At 47.3% G+C, this 17,773-nt stretch overlaps 2 protein-coding genes across 3 annotated transcripts in view; one reads left to right on the forward strand and one right to left on the reverse strand.

Annotated features, from left to right (window-relative positions):
• Positions 1–14,403, reverse strand: part of LOC310707086 (uncharacterized protein) — a gene marked incomplete at its 5' end in the record, with an annotated part of 35,597 nt that extends 21,194 nt beyond the window's left edge. For both annotated transcript variants that reach the window (XM_083503718.1, XM_083503717.1), the window contains one exon: positions 13,098–14,403. In XM_083503718.1, the coding sequence (XP_083359844.1) occupies positions 13,234–14,403 (1,170 nt within the window). In that variant the 3' untranslated portion in view covers positions 13,098–13,233. The remainder of the gene's footprint in view (positions 1–13,097) is intronic.
• On the forward strand, positions 13,693–16,673 carry CHST2 (carbohydrate sulfotransferase 2). Its single transcript, XM_083503711.1, has one exon. It carries the CDS (start codon positions 14,818–14,820, stop codon positions 16,141–16,143), a length of 1,326 nt encoding a protein of 441 aa, XP_083359837.1. The 5' UTR covers positions 13,693–14,817; the 3' UTR covers positions 16,144–16,673.
• The last annotated feature ends 1,100 nt before the right edge of the window (positions 16,674–17,773 follow it).

The following is a 17,773-nucleotide window of genomic DNA, read 5'->3' on the forward strand; positions in this document are numbered from 1 at the left end:
AGGTGAACACTTTCTGCAGAAGACACTGCAGGGCAGGCAGTCGCTGAGAGTAAATGAATACAACGTGCAGCAGATAGGAAAGAGCTTTCAGCATTGTGAATGGGGTGGGGGAGATTCTCCGTGATTCTCGGTGTGCAAGCCTTGTGTTATTACAAGTGTGTCTCCATCTTCATCTATGAAACACCGAAGGATGTGTGAATAGTGGATATGGCACAGGGAAGTGACTAGGCTTTCAGCAGAACAAACAAGTTTAGAGTAACTCAGGGAAGACTTTTCTGAAGAAGCAGGTTCAACAAAAGGCCTTGATTTTATTTTATTTTTTGTTCTAGTGAGCATGGCCTTTAAATTCAAACAACACAACTCAGTCCTACTGTGACCGCAGCTGCTGAACTGCCACATCTTCATAGAGACTGAAAATAGATGCTGTTCCCTCTGGTGTCAAATTGGTAGTGCAGCTGTGAATCTGGTTCAGTGAAGGATAAACTATTCTCCTCTCGTCTGCATCCCCCGATATCTCAGTATGGGATATTTTAAAACTGACTAGTCTATGAAGGATGTTTATTAGAGATCATGAACTTGGCCTACTGGCAACAATCTTGCATAGGCACATGTGCAAAAGCATACGGCAAAGTTGTTGAGATTTTTTTTGCAGTATATATATATATATAGAGAGAGAGAGAGAGAGAGAGAGAGAGAGTGTGTTTCTGAACTATTTTTAAGGAAATTCACCAGTTTCTGCCCGGACACTTTTTCCAACGGCTGAATACCAGCTATGTCAGGGATATTCTGGAAGTATGGCAACCATAGCATAAGATAACTGTCCAAGACATCCAAATGTTGTTTTTTCTAAAAGCAAAGCTGTTGGATTTGTGCTTTTTGCAAGCTATTCGTGTCCCTTCTTTATTGCTAAAGTGAAAGTTCTTCCTTAACTAAAACCATCAATGAATACCATTCATAAATTAAGGCCCCTCCCCCGTGTTCTGAACCCCTGGCCTACCTGGCTGCAAATCAGTATGTTGAGTCCCCAGTCCAGGGTCAGTCCACAAGTCCAAAGTGAACCTCAGTCTCACAACATCCAAGCAAAGGTCCCTCAACATGGGCAGCTGAGCAGACACAGCACCTCAGCTCTGCTACCCTTTGGAACTTTGCATGCTGATTGCAGCATCTGGGCTTGATGAGGCGTATGACCCACACCTGTTCCAAGCCTACTCCAGCCTAGGAATCTCACACTTCATCCCAAAGCTAGCCAGCCCCACCTGGCCAGCTAGGGAGCTGGGCTGTGGGCCCTTGCCTGCCTCAGTTTCCTGGAGCACCCCTCCCACTGCTCCCTAAGTCTCAGAGCCTGCCATGTTTGTGATGGGTCCTGCTAACCTGGTTCCTGTGCACTGGCCTCCATCTCCTTGCCATCCCCCATCCTGTGAGTACTTCCTACACCCATCTTTTATTCCCTTTCTCCAGCTTGCCCTGGTATGTCCCAGTCCCAGCTAAAACCCTCTTCCTCCTCCCCGTTGTCCTGCTAGTTCACGGCATTTAGCAAGGCCATAGCTGTATGAAGTTCATCAATCTTTTCCAAAGAGACTTGAGTAAGTACCTATCATCTGAAGAAGAGGGGAGCGGGATCTGCCATACTTTGTTTTCCTCAGCTTCTCATTTTTGAAATTTTAAGCTCAGACCTCCGCATTAGTTTGTGATATCATTATCATTACCGTTATTTAAAAGAGTCACATGAAAATTAACCAGAATTTAGTGTGCATTTTCTCTAACACAGACTTTTTGGTATGCAATTACACTTAATATATACATTTTTGCACTGCACATGTTCTCAAATATTTATATTTTCCCTGGTGCATTTTTATATGTTATTGTCACTAAATGTGCATTTTTGTGCACACTTTACCTTGACATATGCATTTTGTGTGCACTTTAATTTGGTATATGTATTTGCAACTGGCTGCACTGCAAATTCAGAGAACTGTAAATTTTGAAGGATGGCTGCGTTGTGGCTTTCAGATTGTTTTGGAAAGTGTGATTTAAGGGAGGGACATTTGCCTTCACATGTGAACTGAATTAAATTTCTCCTTCATCCTCAATTCTAGGTCCTAAATTGAGTTTGGAGTGCATTTTCTTTGACTGGTGTGGAAAAACCCTTGTGAAAGGGTAGTTTACAATATAAAAACAAAAAGAGAAAAAATATAAACTATAATAACAAACAAAAACAATACCCCCCAATTGTTTAAAAGGCCGTAGATAGTTTTATGAGCCAAAGGTCTGGAAGAAGAGAGATGTTTTTGCCTAAAAATATGTAACAAAGGCTGTGTTGCTGAAATTTCAGGAAGAATTCTGTAGGCAAAATTCTTATGGAACGCTGTTTCATTAGAATTGCTTATTTGGCGGAATATGGATCCCCTATGGCAAATAAAGAGAAACCATTAGAATGCAGCTCAGATTTTATGGGCCCATTAATTTCAGCAAAGAAATCAAGGGTCATAGGTACGTTCTCATTTATGCCAATGGATTTAGGGTTCCACCACAAATGACAGAGATTCTACCCATTCTGTATACTATTGTTCGCCTCTTATAAAGGATTTCTTTTCTCACTATACAGTGATATGGCAAACCATGAAGCTATTATTTATTATTATTTGCTTGAGTGTTTATGCCCTGTTTTCTAGTGTAAACATGCCACTCAAGTTAGCTTGCAATGTATAAAAAATACAAAACAAAACAATTTCAAAAGAGATAGGGTTAGCAATTTTTAAAATCCTCAAGACAGTATCTGCTTCATAAAAACAGGTGCCTGCTTGAGGTTTCTAATTGCTTTCCTCTCTTATTAGAAAACCATTTATTTCCCCTAACAGCACCATCAAGGTTATGATGATCTAGGACAGCCTTATTTTGGACTACAAATCCCATCAGACCCAGGACCGCCGTCAGCATGGCCGAGGTTGTAGAAAGCTTACCTAGGTATTATTCTTCACATGAGAAGGCAAATGGTTTCTTTGTTTCCACTGCTTAATGAATGTGTTAATCAGTGCCATGCATCTCAAGAGGATTGAAAATGATCAGTTGAGAAGTACTGCTGGCTTTTTAAAATATAGATTAGAAGGAAAGATAACCATTTTCTGAACATTCCTTGGTGAACTAGAGTTACCGTATTTTTCGCTCTATAAGACACACCAGACCATAAGACGCACCTAGTTTTTGGAGGAGGAAAACAAGAAAAAAATATTCTGAATCCCAGAAGCCAGAACAGCAAGAGGGATCACTGCACAGCGAAAGCAGCAATCCCTCTTCCTGTTCTGGCTTCTGGGATAGCTGTGCAGCCTGCATTCGCTCCATAAGACGCACACACATTTCCCCTTACTTTTTAGGAGGGAAAAATGAGAGCAAAAAATACGGTATTTTCCAGCAACTTGGTGCTGCTACAAAAATCCCATTCTGAAGGAACCTGTTCTTTAGCTGTTCAAGCTCTAAATAAGCTGTGTGTGAAGGGTGCCCATCATAGAAAAATCAATATTTTTCAAAATCCTGACCCATGAGTCACCATGCTTCAGCCATTTATAATGGCAAAGATATTATTACAATAGAAGTCTAAGACATGAACTCCACACGTTGTCAGGAAACAAATATGGAACAGTAGATTGCAGTGGTACCTAAAATAGCTCATTGTATCACAATACCTACGTCCCACAAAGGATACACAGAACTACACTGTTCCATTACAGATTAAAAAGTAGACCTGCCTGCTCACCTTGCAGCAGTTATAAGTTTGAAAATTCCCACATTCGCTGCTCTAATTTTTAGGCTAGGGGCTGTGTGTGAAGCACCTACAATAATTGGTCACCAATTTACTGACAGTTTTAAGCAACCTCTGGGTATATAGACTTAATTCAGTCGTACAGCAGAGTCCTAAAAACATGTGAAAGTGTGATCATGCGAATCAGTTCATTGATTTTATTTTATTTCAGGCATTTATAGCTCATTCTTTAGCCAAAAATCACTCTCAGAGTGGCTTACAAAAATCAGGACCAAGGCAGACCCTGGTCTGAGGTAACAATCTAAAAAGACACATGAGGAAAAAGTAATGAGAGGGAGAAGGGGAAAGCAATTTTAGGTGATTTATGATAATGATAATAAAAATAATAATTTTATCATTTATCCCCCGCCCATCTAGCTGGGTTTCCCCAGCCACTCTGGGCAGCTTACAGCACATATAAAAAATTGTAAAACATCAGACATTAAAAATTTCCCTATACAATGCATTTTCTGTCTCAAAAGAGAGGCTCAAGACAGTTTATATGGAACAGTGAAAGTGAGGTGATCCCACCTGGGATATAGGGCTGAGCAGCCTACTGCCCCCCACTGGCCCCTAACGGGACTCATGAAGTCCTTTAGCTGCTTACGAGCATAGGAAGCTGATGTTGAGCATGTCAGGCTATCAGCCCATCTAACTCCATATTGTCTACCCTGACTGGCAGCAGCACTCAGAGGACATTCCCAGCCCAACCTGGAGATGCTGAGGTAAAAGGTAAATGTAAAGTCCGGTCAAAGGCAACTGTGGGGTGTGGCGCTCAGGGGCGTCTTGCCCATAGAGGCAAGTGGCGTGGGGCACCAGGGCACCAAGTTCTGGAGGGCGCCAGGGAAGAGGTGGAGGCGGAGGCTGGGCGCGGTGCCTCCCCACATCAACTCGCTGCCCTCGCCCACTTCGCTGAAGCAGCGCCGCGCCCGGAGCCTCTGCCTTTCCCCCCCCCTGGAGGAGCTGCCCTCCAGCCACTGCCCACATCCTCCAGCCCTGCAAAGCTGCCAGCAGCGCCGTAAAAAGGTTGACAACTCTGGGAAAGGGGGGGGCGGCGCTGGAGGGATCTTTGCACCACGGCGCCAGATATACTTAAGACGACCCTGGTGACGCTCGTCTTGCTTTTCAGGCTGAGGGAGCCGGCGTTTGTCCACAGACAGCTTTCTGGGTCATGTGGCCAGCATGACTTCTGGCACAATGGGACACCGTGACGGAAACCAGAGCGCATGGAAACACCGTTTACCTTCCCACCACAGTGGTACCTATTTATCTACTTGCACTGGCGTGCTTTTGAAATGCTAGGTTGGCAGGAGCTGGGACAGAGCAAAGGGAGCTCACCCTGTTGCGGGGATTCAAACCGCCGACCTTCTGATCAGCAAGCCCAAGAAGCTCAGTGGTTTAGACCATAGCACCAACCGCTCCCTTAGATGCTGGGAATTGACCCTGGGATCTTCTGTGAGCCAAGCAGATTTATTATCAGAGTGCTACTGCCCTTCCTACTTCGTCTTTTGTATAAAATGCAAGTGTAGATGGGAAGCTGACTCATGTAAAAAGGACTTGTGTCTTCTGGGGCCTGCCTTTTATAACTTCTTTCTGTGTAAGAAAAGTGCAGCTAATGTGTGGAGTGGCCCTTCACCTCTAGCAGTGGTGAGAGATGAAGGACAATGTAGCACAAATGTACTGGAGGAAGAATGAGACCCACAGTAGATACTGAGGGATGTTCCTGTGATTTTAAACCCCCCCACAAAATTCACAGACTACTTCCAATTAATGTGAATGTTTTGAAGAAACGTTATCTGCCCATAAATATTCAATAAGCAGAAAAATAGGTTGCGTTTGTTAGATAAATTATTAACTATTCCTTTTTTTTTTGGCCTTAGTATATGCTAAGATCTGGGAAGAGGATCAGAAGTGTTTAGCCCAGAATGTGGTCCTTCAGTAAGTGAAAGCAGAATGGCCACAGAAGGTTCTCCTCTTTTTATTGGGCTTTGCTGGAAAGCCACATGGAAAATTCTCCCTGGAGCTTTTGAACGCCTGAGCCTGTTAAAAACAAATGTGTAAAAGTTATCTGGCAAACTGTGTCTGCTAGTATAAACCAGCTGTGGACACATCTGTAGCTAAAGAAAAGAGGCTTCTCTGAGGGGTGTTTTACAAAGTCTTGGCCTGAGCAGTGCAGCAAGTGTTGCCACACAAAGAGGTGAAGACAAGTGTGATAAACAGAACATACATCCTATTTTTTTTCCTGAGCAGGTGGCCTACTAGTATAGTCGAGCAACACTGCCAAGTCCATTGTGTCTGAGTGGTACCTCGGGTTAAGAACTTAATTCATTCTGGAGGTCTGTTCTTAACCTGAAACTGTTCTTAACCTGAAGCACCACTTTAGCTAATGGGGCCTCCTGCTGCCACTGCGCCACCGCTGCAGATTTCTATTCTCAGCCTGAAGCAAAGTTCTTAACCTGAGGTACCATTTCTGGGTTAGCGAAGTCTATAACCTGTAGCGTCTGTAACCTGAAGTGTCTGTAACCCGAGGTACCACTGTAATAGAATCATAGATTTGCAAAAGATAAAAGGTAAAGGACCCCTGGATGGTTAAATCCAGTCAAAGGCGACTATGGGGTCGCATGCTCATCTTGCTATTAGGCCGAGGGAGCTGGTGTTTGTCTGCAGACAGTTTTCCAGCTCATGTGGCCAGCATGACTAAACCAAATCTGGCGCAACGGAACACCGTGACGGAAGCCAGAGCACATGGAAATGCTGTTTACCTTCCTGCCACAGTGGTACCTATTTATCTACTTGCACTGGCATCCTTTTGAAATGATAGGTTGGCTGGAGATGGGGCAGAGCAATGGGAGCTCACCCCGTCGCAGGGATTCGAACTGCCGACCTTCTGATCAGCAAGCCCAAGAGGCTCAGTGGTTTAGACCGCAGCGCCACCCACATCCCTATCATAGATTTGTAGATTTGGAAGGGAACCCAAGGGGGCTCCTTCCTGCCTCATTCCCAAAGCCTATCATCATCATCATCAACAACAACATCATTTAATTAAATTTATTTACCACCCTTCATCATAAGATCTCTGGGATGTTCACAGAATAAAATACAAGATAAAAACACCCAGTAAGCGCTTACTTTGTGAAGAAGGTGTGAGGGATCCAACAGAGGCCTGAGGTACTCCTGCCTCCTTCCCAAATCTTTCTCAGCCTTGGGAAAGGCTCTTGGACCCTGCCAGAGCACCGCACTCCTTCCCAAAGCCTGGTGCCCCCTTATCAGCCTTTGGAAGGCACCACAAGGGCTGGGAGGGGGCAACTTTTGGCCTTGCATAGGGTGCTATATGACCCAGGTCCACCCCTGTCCCTGGCCATTGACTACGCTGGCCTAGACTGATGGGAGCATCTGCAGGACAGCACATTGGCTACTCCTAGTATACAAGATGGAACAGTCACACCTAATGGATACATAACAAATGTGTGCTATGTTTGATGAATTTTATATTATGCTACTTTATATTATGCTCTCTGGTTTCATTTCTATTGAGTTTGTTTACGTACAGGAATGTTGTTTATGCATTTGTTCTGCTATTATGTTAATCACTTGACATATTTTTATTGTATTGTTTATATATGCTTTTTTTAAATCTATGATAAACTGCTTTGAGATTTTTGGATAGTAAGTGGTCTATAATTGTAAATAATAAATTAACAACTATTAAATGATAATAACCCCCCTCTCAAGATTAACAGTAAAAATGAATTGCTAACCCAACCCTAATTTTTCATGCTGGCTGTTGCTGCACTCCATGGGGACACAGTGGCTTGGTTTAAATAGAAGCCACCAATCTTAGGGGCAGGGTCTTCATATGAAGGGAGATAGTTCAGAGCTGATTCCTAAATTTCTCCTGGTGGCAGTAAATGTAACACGGTGGATACCAAAGCAAGGCATAAATAGAATAAATTCATATTAAGAAACAAAAAAGAGAAAAGAAAGTTATAATGGACACATGGGAAATATAAGCTCCATGTTATTTAATTGAAATAGGAATGAAAAGGATGTTATTGATTAGTTCCTCCAACTTTCAGGGGAGTTTGTTACATAATGATTTCTGTGACAAGGCACCCCCTAAGGCTGCAATCTTAAAATGCACACTAGAAGGTAAGTCCCTGCTGAAAACAGTGCTACTCCAGAGCAGACATGCCTAGGTTTGCACTCTAGTGCAAAATCCTAGTGACATCTACTCAGAAGTAACCTCAGGGAAGGTTACTCCCAGGTAAACCTTAGGCTGCACTTTTGAACTCTCTTACTTCTGGGAAGTAAGCCCCAATGGGCTTATTTCATGAATGGGATTGTGTTCTGTCTATTTCCCTTTTTTTCATGGAGTTAAAAATGTTACAGTTAAAGGCAGTGGCTTGACAATGGACTGGTGTTTCTTTAAAACTGCCTGAATAAGGCACCAAATTCTTATTTTCTTACCAAGCAGGAACAATTTGGACACCAGAGGGGGCAGATGGTGAAAACAAGTGAATAATATAGTCTGCAATACAAATCTGAATTTTCCATTTAACCTTGCTGTTATGATCCACATATCCTTCTGCAGAATAGATAATACGATACAACACTGAAGACAAAACATATCCCAATATTCTAACAGAGAAGTTGCGTGTTAACAAAAGAAGACAGTTAAAATGCAAAGACTGATACATCTACGAAAGCTAGATCAATCATATTTTGCAGCTTACTGTTAATTCAGTAGAAGGCAGAACTTCACATGAGCAAAAATGCATTTATGCAAGGAAAATGAGCCTGCTTCAGAAAGCTAATGAGGTTGCTGAGTCTGAGCCAGAACTGCATACAAAGCTAAGCAGGACGAAAGCCAAGGGATAAAGATTTGACACAGGACTTTGAAAGGGACCAGGGAAGACTCGCCGTAAGAGTGAAAAAGTGGGACTCTCCTAATAAAGGCAACTCTGTTACAGCAATTGCTGAAGTTTAGGATTAGGATATTACACTTCGGCGTACATATCTCAATCTGTGATTAACTGAACACTATGATTACCGGTAACACACTGTAAGCTTCCTTAGTCTGGCTATAGGAAGGGTGAGGAATCTGAAAATATCCCCTATGCAGGGAACATCTGTTGGTCCATCTCTGGGGTCCCCAGTGTTGGTGTCTGCGGGTGTCATGGTGCTCTTGAGTACGGTACTTCCTTGGCTGCCCACAAAGCCAGTGAGTCCCCCTCTCCCACCCATTCACTGACCCCCTTCATCATGAAGTGGTGGTGGGGGTGTTATCCCAGAAACAGATAGAGGTGATAGATAGAGAGAGAGAGAGAGAGAGACGTTTGTACTACTGGCCCTTGCAATGCTGATCTGAGCCGCGGTAAGCACATAATCTGTGTCCAGGGCAGCTGTTTACCAGCTCCATCTGGTACGTAGGCTGAGACCCTATCTGCCTGCGGACTGTCTCACCAGAGTGGTGCATGCTCTGGTTATCTCCCGCTTGGACTACTGCAATGCACTCTACGTGGGGCTACCTTTGAAGGTGACTCGGAAACTACAACTAATCCAGAATGCGGCAGCTAGACTGGTGACTGGGGGCGGCCGCCGAGACCATATAACACCGGTCTTGAAAGGCCTACATTGGCTCCCAGTACGTTTCCGAGCACAATTCAAAGTGTTGGTGCTGACCTTTAAAGCCCTAAACGGCCTCGGTCCAGTATACCTGAAGGAGTGTCTCCACCCCCATCATTCTGCCCGGACGCTGAGGTCCAGCGCCGAGGGCCTTCTGGCGGTTCCCTCATTGCGAGAAGCAAAGCTACAGGGAACCAGGCAGAGGGCCTTCTCGGTAGTGGCGCCCGCCCTGTGGAACGCCCTTCCAGCAGATGTCAAAGCGATAAACAACTACCTGACATTCAGGAGACATCTTAAGGCAGCCCTGTTCAGGGAAGTTTTTAACGTGTGATATTTTAGTGTATTTTTGGTTTTTATGGAAGCCGCCCAGAGTGGCTGGGGAGGCCCAGCCAGATGGGCGGGGTATAAATAATAAATTATTATTATTATTATTATTATTATTATTATTATTATTAGGCTGAAACAGGAAGTGGGATGAGCATCGCTTTCCCTACTTCCTCTTTCAGCTCTGTGTGCTTTTCTCTTTCTCTTTTATTGCTTTTCTTTTGAAAATTGGATTTACAAACACTGAAGACCAAACTCTGTGAGAAGAGAAATTCACAGGAAAACAAACCCACAGAAACAACTAGCTTTGTTCCCATCCTCCTCCCATCTGATTGGGCTGCAAGTAAGGAGGCAGGTGGAGCCTGGCTGAGAGCACACTGAAGTTGGTGGGACAGTGCTCCCCTTGGCCTAATGGACTAGCCTCCATTGGATGGCTAAAAGCACAGATAAAAACTTACTTGGGCAAGAGATTCCTGCATTGCAGGGGGTTGGCCTAAATGATCATTGTGGTCCCTTCCAACTCTACAGTTCTGTGATTTGATGGCAGGCTCGTTATGTAGGGGACGCGGGTGATGCTGTGGGTTAAACCACAGAGCCTAGGACTTGCTAATCAGAAGGTTGGTGGTTTGAATCCCTGCGACGGGGTGAGCTCCTGCCAACCTAGCAGTCCGGAAGCACATCAAAGTGCAAGTAGATAAATAGGTACCGCTCTGGCGGGAAGGTAAATGGCGTTTCCGTGCGCTGCTCTGATTCGTCAGAAGCGGCTTAGTCATGCTGGCCACATGACCCAGAAGCTGTATGCCGGCTCCCTCAGCCAATAAAGCGAAATGAGCGCCGCAACCCCAGAGTCAGTCACGACTGGACCTAATGGTCAGGGGTCCCTTTACCTTTACTTGTTATGTAGAGCTCCCCTTGCCCCCAGCATTGTGTTGTCTCCAGGAAGACTGCTGGATAAGAAATGGAGCACTGAACAGATAGATTCGCTTGACAAGACCAAATGTAACCAGAGGTAACTTTTCCCAACAGGAGGAGGTGGGACTACCACTGGTTTGAGGATAATGCAACTAAAAGAGATATTAAATCAGAAGATTGGTGTCTGAAGTGAAATGTAACCCTAGTTTAAATGATATTTCTTTACAGAATAACATTTTAGTTCAGGAAAATCCAGAAACAACCGGAATGCAAATGGTATGTTTGAAATATGTGTAAATGTGGCACCCGGATCTCTCTGTTTACAGAGAATAAATATTTACTTCCTTAAACAATGAAGGTGAATGCATCAAAACCACAGTGCATGCCATGTGAGACACAAAGGAAGAAATTTAAAATCTGTGTAAGCAAATGAGGAATAGTGAAAGCCTCTTTATACTCAGATTAAATAAGGAGTTGTAGGATAGCCTTGTAGTGATGAAGAGGAAAATTGCAAGCTGGAGGGGAGGTGAAATGTTGAGGGCCTTTGCAACTGGCAGAATATGTGAGTCTGAGTTACATTCTAAATCCAATACCATAAGTATATTATTCCTGGATGTGCTCATCAAAATCTAGGTTTTTAATGTATAATGAATCCATACTGTTTTCCAGCAAGCATAGCCTGAATTAATAGTATAATCTTGCATACCTGTGTTGGGCGGTTTTCCTTTTTCAATATGGTAAAATTTATATCTGTATCCAGGCAGCACCGAAGTTCAAAGAGACAAAACAATGTAGTTTGGACCACAAAGGGTTCTCTTTCATTGGATTTGTGTGTATTTTGAAGATGCACCCCCCCCCGAAGATGCAATTTTAGAGTGGGTGTTTGCATGTAAAAAATGACGTTCTACATGAATAAAGGCTGGATCCAGACTTAAGCCATGCTTAGAGTAGACCCACTGAAATCAATGGGACTTTAAGTTAGCCCAACCCTATCCACCCCCATCCCCTTATCACATACATACTATACAGACCTGATTGCATTGCATTCAGGGTTGGACACAGATGCTGCATGAAAAACTTAAGAGATGCAATATTACAGTGTGGGAACATCTTTCCTTTGTTTCTTGTTTACTTCACTTGATGACTAATATACGATACCTCTGCTTTTGGAATGTCTGCACTGACTTTTCAGTCTCATCTTTCAAAATGTTCACAACCACCACCAGTGGCGTAGCGTGGGTTGTCAGCACCCGGGGCAAGGCAAGTAATTTGCGCCCCCTAACCTGCCGCCGCTGCCAGCTTCTTCTTGCTGCTGCCTGGTCTGGTCTGGTCTGGTTCTCTCCCGCGCTCAGCGCTGCGCTGGGCGGCCGCTGCACTGTCCCTCCCCCAGATAGTCCCTCGCTCTCTCTCCGCACCGCACGCCTGGCACGCCCCCCTCCACAGTGGGCGGCGACCCGGCGGCTCGGATCGGATTCGCACAGCCAGCGCCGCAGTGAGAGTGAGTGAGCCAGGTAGGGGCAGAGAGCTGAGAGTGCGAGCGCGCGCCCCCCAGATGTTGCGCCCGGTGCGGCTGGCCCCCCCTGCACCCCCCATGCTACGCCACTGACCACCACCATCTCTGGAGCTAAGTATTTAGTTTCGTTGCGGCCAACTCGGTGCATCTTATGGAATGTCCTATAATCCACGATGCCTCAAATAACCTGTCAGCCTTTAAAGTGCCTCGTTATTCTTTTCTGGGGGGCAACAGGCAAAAAGCGCAATCTTAGGATAGCTATCCGGCCCATTTTAATTAGGAGAAGGGCTGAAGCCCAGGGATAGATGCTCTGGATGCAGAAGGTCCCAGGTTCATTCCTGACATCTGCAGGTACAGCTGGATAACCCCCCTGCCTGAAACCCAGGAGAGCCACTGCCAGTCAGTGTAGACATTATGGGGCCAGATGGACTGATGATCTGGCTTGGCAGATGGCAGTTTCCTATACTCCTAAGCAGCAAAAGCATCTCAAGGATCATCTCACTCTCAGCAGTTTCTTACACGAACATACCACATTTTTCAGGCTGCAATTCTATGCACTCTTTCCAGAGATGAAATCCCACTCAACACAGTGGGACTTACTTCTGTGCAAGCACGCCCAGGAATGTGCCGATAGCAATCTTTTGCAGGTGTGCACGAAATTGTTCTGCGTTTTCAGCTTGCCTGTCTGCCTGACTCCACCGTATCCTGCATGAGTTTAACACGGTTGTTTAGAAACAGCAACGATTTTGTTGCTGCTGGGGCTGTTTTTCACGAAATGTATATCCCGCTCGGTTGTAAGGAAACCCCAAAGCTGTTTATATAAAAAGAATGCAACAATGAAATTACCGCCACTTCCCCAAATAAAAATATTAAAAGCAACTATTGAAAGCATTCGAAATCAATTAAAACCAACGGTAAATTAAAAACCTGATTTAAACGCGTGTCAACATTCCACACGTCTACTGCTGTTCATGCCGGTATCTTGCGGGAGCAGCAGCAGCAATAGGAACAGAGGCGCAGAAACTTTTCTAAAAAGAAAAGCGGAATCTGCTCACTAGATTCCTTATAGAACGGGACTGTCTGACGCGAGCATGCTGGCCTGCGTTTCCTTGGAAAGAAGCAGCAGCGGAAGATTCCTTTCGAGCCTTACAGAGAAGCTCAGCTGGCTGCACTTTGGGAAAACTTTCCCCAGCGCCCATCTCCCAACGGAGGGGATTGTGTGGCGGGGTGGACTGGAGTGGGAGCAGGCGGCACGCGGGCGGGAGGGGGAGCCCTGTGGCGATGCGGGCAGCCAGCTGAGCAGAGCTGCCCTTCCTTGCCAGCCGGCCAGCCAGCCAGCCAGCCAGGCTCCGCGGCAGAGCCTTAAACACCCAGCAGCATCCCTGACCCGGGGAAGGGAGGGGAGGGGTAGGGGAGTCAGCGGCAAGAGTGGCAGGCGCGGCATCCAATGAGGAGGCCCGGAGAGGGCCGCGGGGGCCGGGCGCGGGCGGCTGCGTTGGAGGCTGCAGCTCCTCGGCCATTCAGCAGAGGGGGAAGCGAGCCGGGCGGGCGTCGCTGCTGAAGCGCCGCTGCTATTGCCGCCTCCGCCGCTGCTGGTGCCTCTGGGCTCCGATTGCGTCGCGCTCTCTGCCTGGCGGGCAAAGAAGTGCTTCGCTCCCAAAGTCTCCATGGGCTGGCGATGGAGCGGCGCCGCCTGAGCATTGCAGAGACCTCGCCGCCGGCTGCTGCTGCTGCTGCTGCAGGGAGGCCGGTTCTTCCTCCTCGTCCTCCTCCTCTTCTTCCTCCCCTCCGACTGGATCGAGTGCCTGGCGGGCGCTTGGGAGCGATGGGCAGCCGCGGCGGGAGCACGCAAGTCGGAGGGATCTTCTCCAGCGAGCCGTTCGCATCGCCCTAGCGGATCCCCGCATCCGGCCTCGTCTCTTTCCTCTTCCTCGGGCCAGAGCCTCCTGGACCAGCCCCCATCGGCGCAAGGCAGGCAGGCGGGTGGGGGACCCAGGCTGAGCCGGGCGCGCAGAGGGAGGGAGCCTCGGCTGCTTCGCTTGCGCCCGCCACCCACTCCTAGGAAAACGACCCGAAAAAAACCAGGCGCAATGCACTTTTCCGGATATCGGCGGCTCGACGGGGGCCTCTGCAACTTTCCCCGCTCCCCTGGCTCTGCCTCCGCTCCCCGCCTGGCGCTTGGGCTGCAGAGCGGAAACTCCTCGGGCTGGCGGAGGAACTGACTGAGCACCATCCCTTTGCTGGGATGATGCGTTAACTTGGTGCAGAGCAGTCCCCCCCCTCCTCCTCCTCTTCTGCCTCCTCTCTGCCCGCTTGGCTGGGCATCTGCTGGCGCTGGGGGGCTGCTCCCAAGTCCTGCGAAGAAAAGAGCTTGGGAAGGTAGCTAGGGAACAGCCGCTTCTGCTTCCACAGAGCCCTGGGGGGAGCTGCCCCATGCCCAGCAGGGTGCAGTGGGCACCCAGGAGAACAGCGGCGACGAGGGGCTGCCCCCAAGGACAGCCAGCTTCCCTGAGAGACATGGACATGCCCTCTCTGCCCGGGAGAAAGCCCCTGGGCGTCTGGACCCACCTTGGCGCAAGCGCCTGCCTGTGATGTGCAACAGTTGGCAGGGCTGGTTCCCCTGCCCTGGCTCCAAACCGCCGCCAGCATGAAGGTGTTCCGCAGGAAGGCGCTGGTTCTGTGCCTGGGCTATGTGCTCCTCCTGCTCCTGACGATGCTCAACTTGCTGGACTATAAGTGGCACAAGGGGCCTCAGCAGTGCAGCGAGCCCTCGCCCGCCCGCCGCACCCCTTACCCTCAGCAGCTGCCTTATTACACCTACCAGTCCCAGTCGGACACTCGGGCCCTCTACGGGCCCCCCGTGCCCCTTGCCCGCAAGCGGCAGCTGGTCTACATCTTCACCACGTGGCGGTCGGGGTCCTCCTTCTTTGGGGAGCTCTTCAACCAGAACCCAGAGGTCTTCTTCCTCTACGAGCCGGTGTGGCACGTGTGGCAGAAGCTGTACCCCGGTGACGCCGTCTCCCTGCAAGGCGCGGCGCGGGACATGCTGAGTTCCCTGTACCGCTGCGACCTCTCCGTCTTCCAGCTCTACAGCACGGCCGGGGTGGGGAAGAACCTCACCACGCTGGGCATTTTCGGGGCGGCCACCAACAAAGTGATCTGCTCCTCGCCGCTCTGCCCAGCCTACCGCAAGGAAGTGGTGGGCATGGTGGACGACAAGCTGTGCAAGAAGTGCCCTCCGCAGCAGCTGCACCTCCTCCAGGAAGAGTGCCTCAAGTATCACACTCTGGTCATCAAGGGCGTGAGGGTCTTCGATATCGGAGTGCTGGCGCCGCTCATGCAAGACCCTTCCTTGGCTCTCAAAGTCATCCACTTGGTCCGGGACCCCCGCGCAGTGGCCAGCTCCAGGATCAAGTCCCGCCACGGGCTGATCCGTGAGAGCCTGCAGGTGGTGAGGAGCAGGGACCCCCGGATCCATCGCATGCCCTTCCTGGATGCTGGCCACAAGCTGAACAGCAAGAAGGAAGGGGGAGGTGGCTCTGACTACCACGCCTTAGGGGCCATGGAGGTGATCTGCGGGAGCATGGCCAAGACCTTGCAAACTGCGTTGCGCCCGCCTGACTGGCTGAAGGGTAACTACATGGCTGTCCGCTATGAGGACCTGGTAGTGGACCCCATCAAGACTTTGCGGCAGGTGTACGGGTTTGTCAACCTGGCAGTGAGCCCGGAGATGGAGAAGTTTGCTCTCAACATGACCAGTGGGCCTGGATACTCTTCCAAGCCCTTTGTGGTTTCTGCCAGGAATGCTAGCCAGGCAGTGAATGCCTGGAGGACAGCGCTAAGCTTTCTGCAGATCAAGCAAGTTGAGGAGTATTGCCACCAGCCCATGGCCATTCTAGGCTATGAGAGAGTCAACGGCCCAGAAGAAGTCAAGGACCTCAGCAAAACCTTGCTCAGGAAGCCAAGGTTGTGAATGGGCTGCACGCCTTCTGCAGAAAAGGGGTTGGATTGGAGAGTGGGTTACAACTTTGCTGAGAATTATGTTTACCTGAGAGACAGAGAGCAAGCAAAACGTGGCTCTTTCATGAGGACATATCATTGAAGAAGACCACCACAATCCTCCAGGGACTATTGAGGATAACATACATCCATGTTTCTCCATTGCTGGGCTGTCAATAATTTAAAAAAAACACACACACACACACACACACACCAGTGAGTATTTGTGAGGCCTCTTTTCTCTCCCAAAGTGTGCAAGGCACGTGATTCAGTATGTACCAGAACCTTTACATACATACTTCTTGTTGTGATGGTGATCATGAAGGACTTGCACAATTGCTGAAGCAGTGTTTTTTTATTTTTGTGGGGGGAGGGTTGGGGCAGCAAGGAGGAAGGTAAGGTGGGGGAATACTCCGTAAAACAGAATTCAGAGGACTGGACTTTTGTATAAATGTTTAAATGTGATATTAATAAAGAAATCAATAAAAGATGCTGATTTTACAATGACTTAACTGTTTGGGAGGTTGCACATATCGATTTCTGCTCATTTTGAATCTACAGGGCATTGCTACAGAAATGTTGCTTGCGTTTTGTTGAGATAGCAGTTGGAAAAGCGTGGATTGCATGTGGCTGTGTGTTTTACAATGCAACCATCCCTACGAAAGTTAGGGATGTTAAAAAGTACCCCTAACAGACTCTGTGCAGGTGGAGGTTTTAATGGCAGATAGACGTAATTGCAGGAACTTTTTAGTAAATACTCCCAGGTTCAGGAAAAAAAGTAGAACTGAAATAGTTTTAAACTTCCATAGCGATAACATTACAGCCTTTTGCCAATCTGGCAGTATTTGTATTTGCCTTGAAGTTTGGAGGTTGCTGTATGTACATAGTTTACAATGATACCTATTTCAGTTGCGAAATGGAAACAGCTTTTTATAGATATTTCTGTCATGGCATCATTAGACAAGTGTCAAAAGGAAGCAGTGACACAAGAGGCCATTTCTCTGTAGAAAGCTCAAATCACGTTGCAATGTTCTTCTCTTGCATGCACTGATAAGGTGTATTCTGTGAAGCGAAACGTATTGTTCTTACTATGAAGTGATGGGTAAATCCCAGAGTCATTACCATAGCAAGGTTTTGGAGAGACACCCATCCACTGTGATATTTGCAGCCTCTTATAATCATATCTGATAAAAGTAAGAGACTTTCAGCCTTACTAATTTGCCGGAGGAGCCTGGTTTTTTGCAAAAATCCTAAACAATGTCCTTTGATGTGCAGACTGTAGCTACCGTACTTTGTTTCAGTCTTGTTCATTGTTCTCCAAGTGCTTTCTTAAATGAAAATAATTTCTTACAAGGTCTGAGGCTTAAATGAAATCAAATTGTCTCCCTTCTATACTGTGTCAATTAATGAAAATGGAGCTTCCCAGGGACATTGCCTACTTAGATATTGTGCCGTGAGACAACAGAGATAATTTCTCCAGGGAATATAATGATGAGATCTAGGAAAGCTATTTCTAGGAGTAAGGTACTGAAGAGCGATTGTCTGTGAAAGCTGTGATAAAGTTTCTTATCCTAACAATGAATTTTAGGTTAAAGAAACAGATG

This window comes from Podarcis liolepis (genome assembly GCF_965112155.1).
Source record: "Podarcis liolepis genome assembly, chromosome: 5".
NCBI lineage: Eukaryota > Metazoa > Chordata > Lepidosauria > Squamata > Lacertidae > Podarcis > Podarcis liolepis.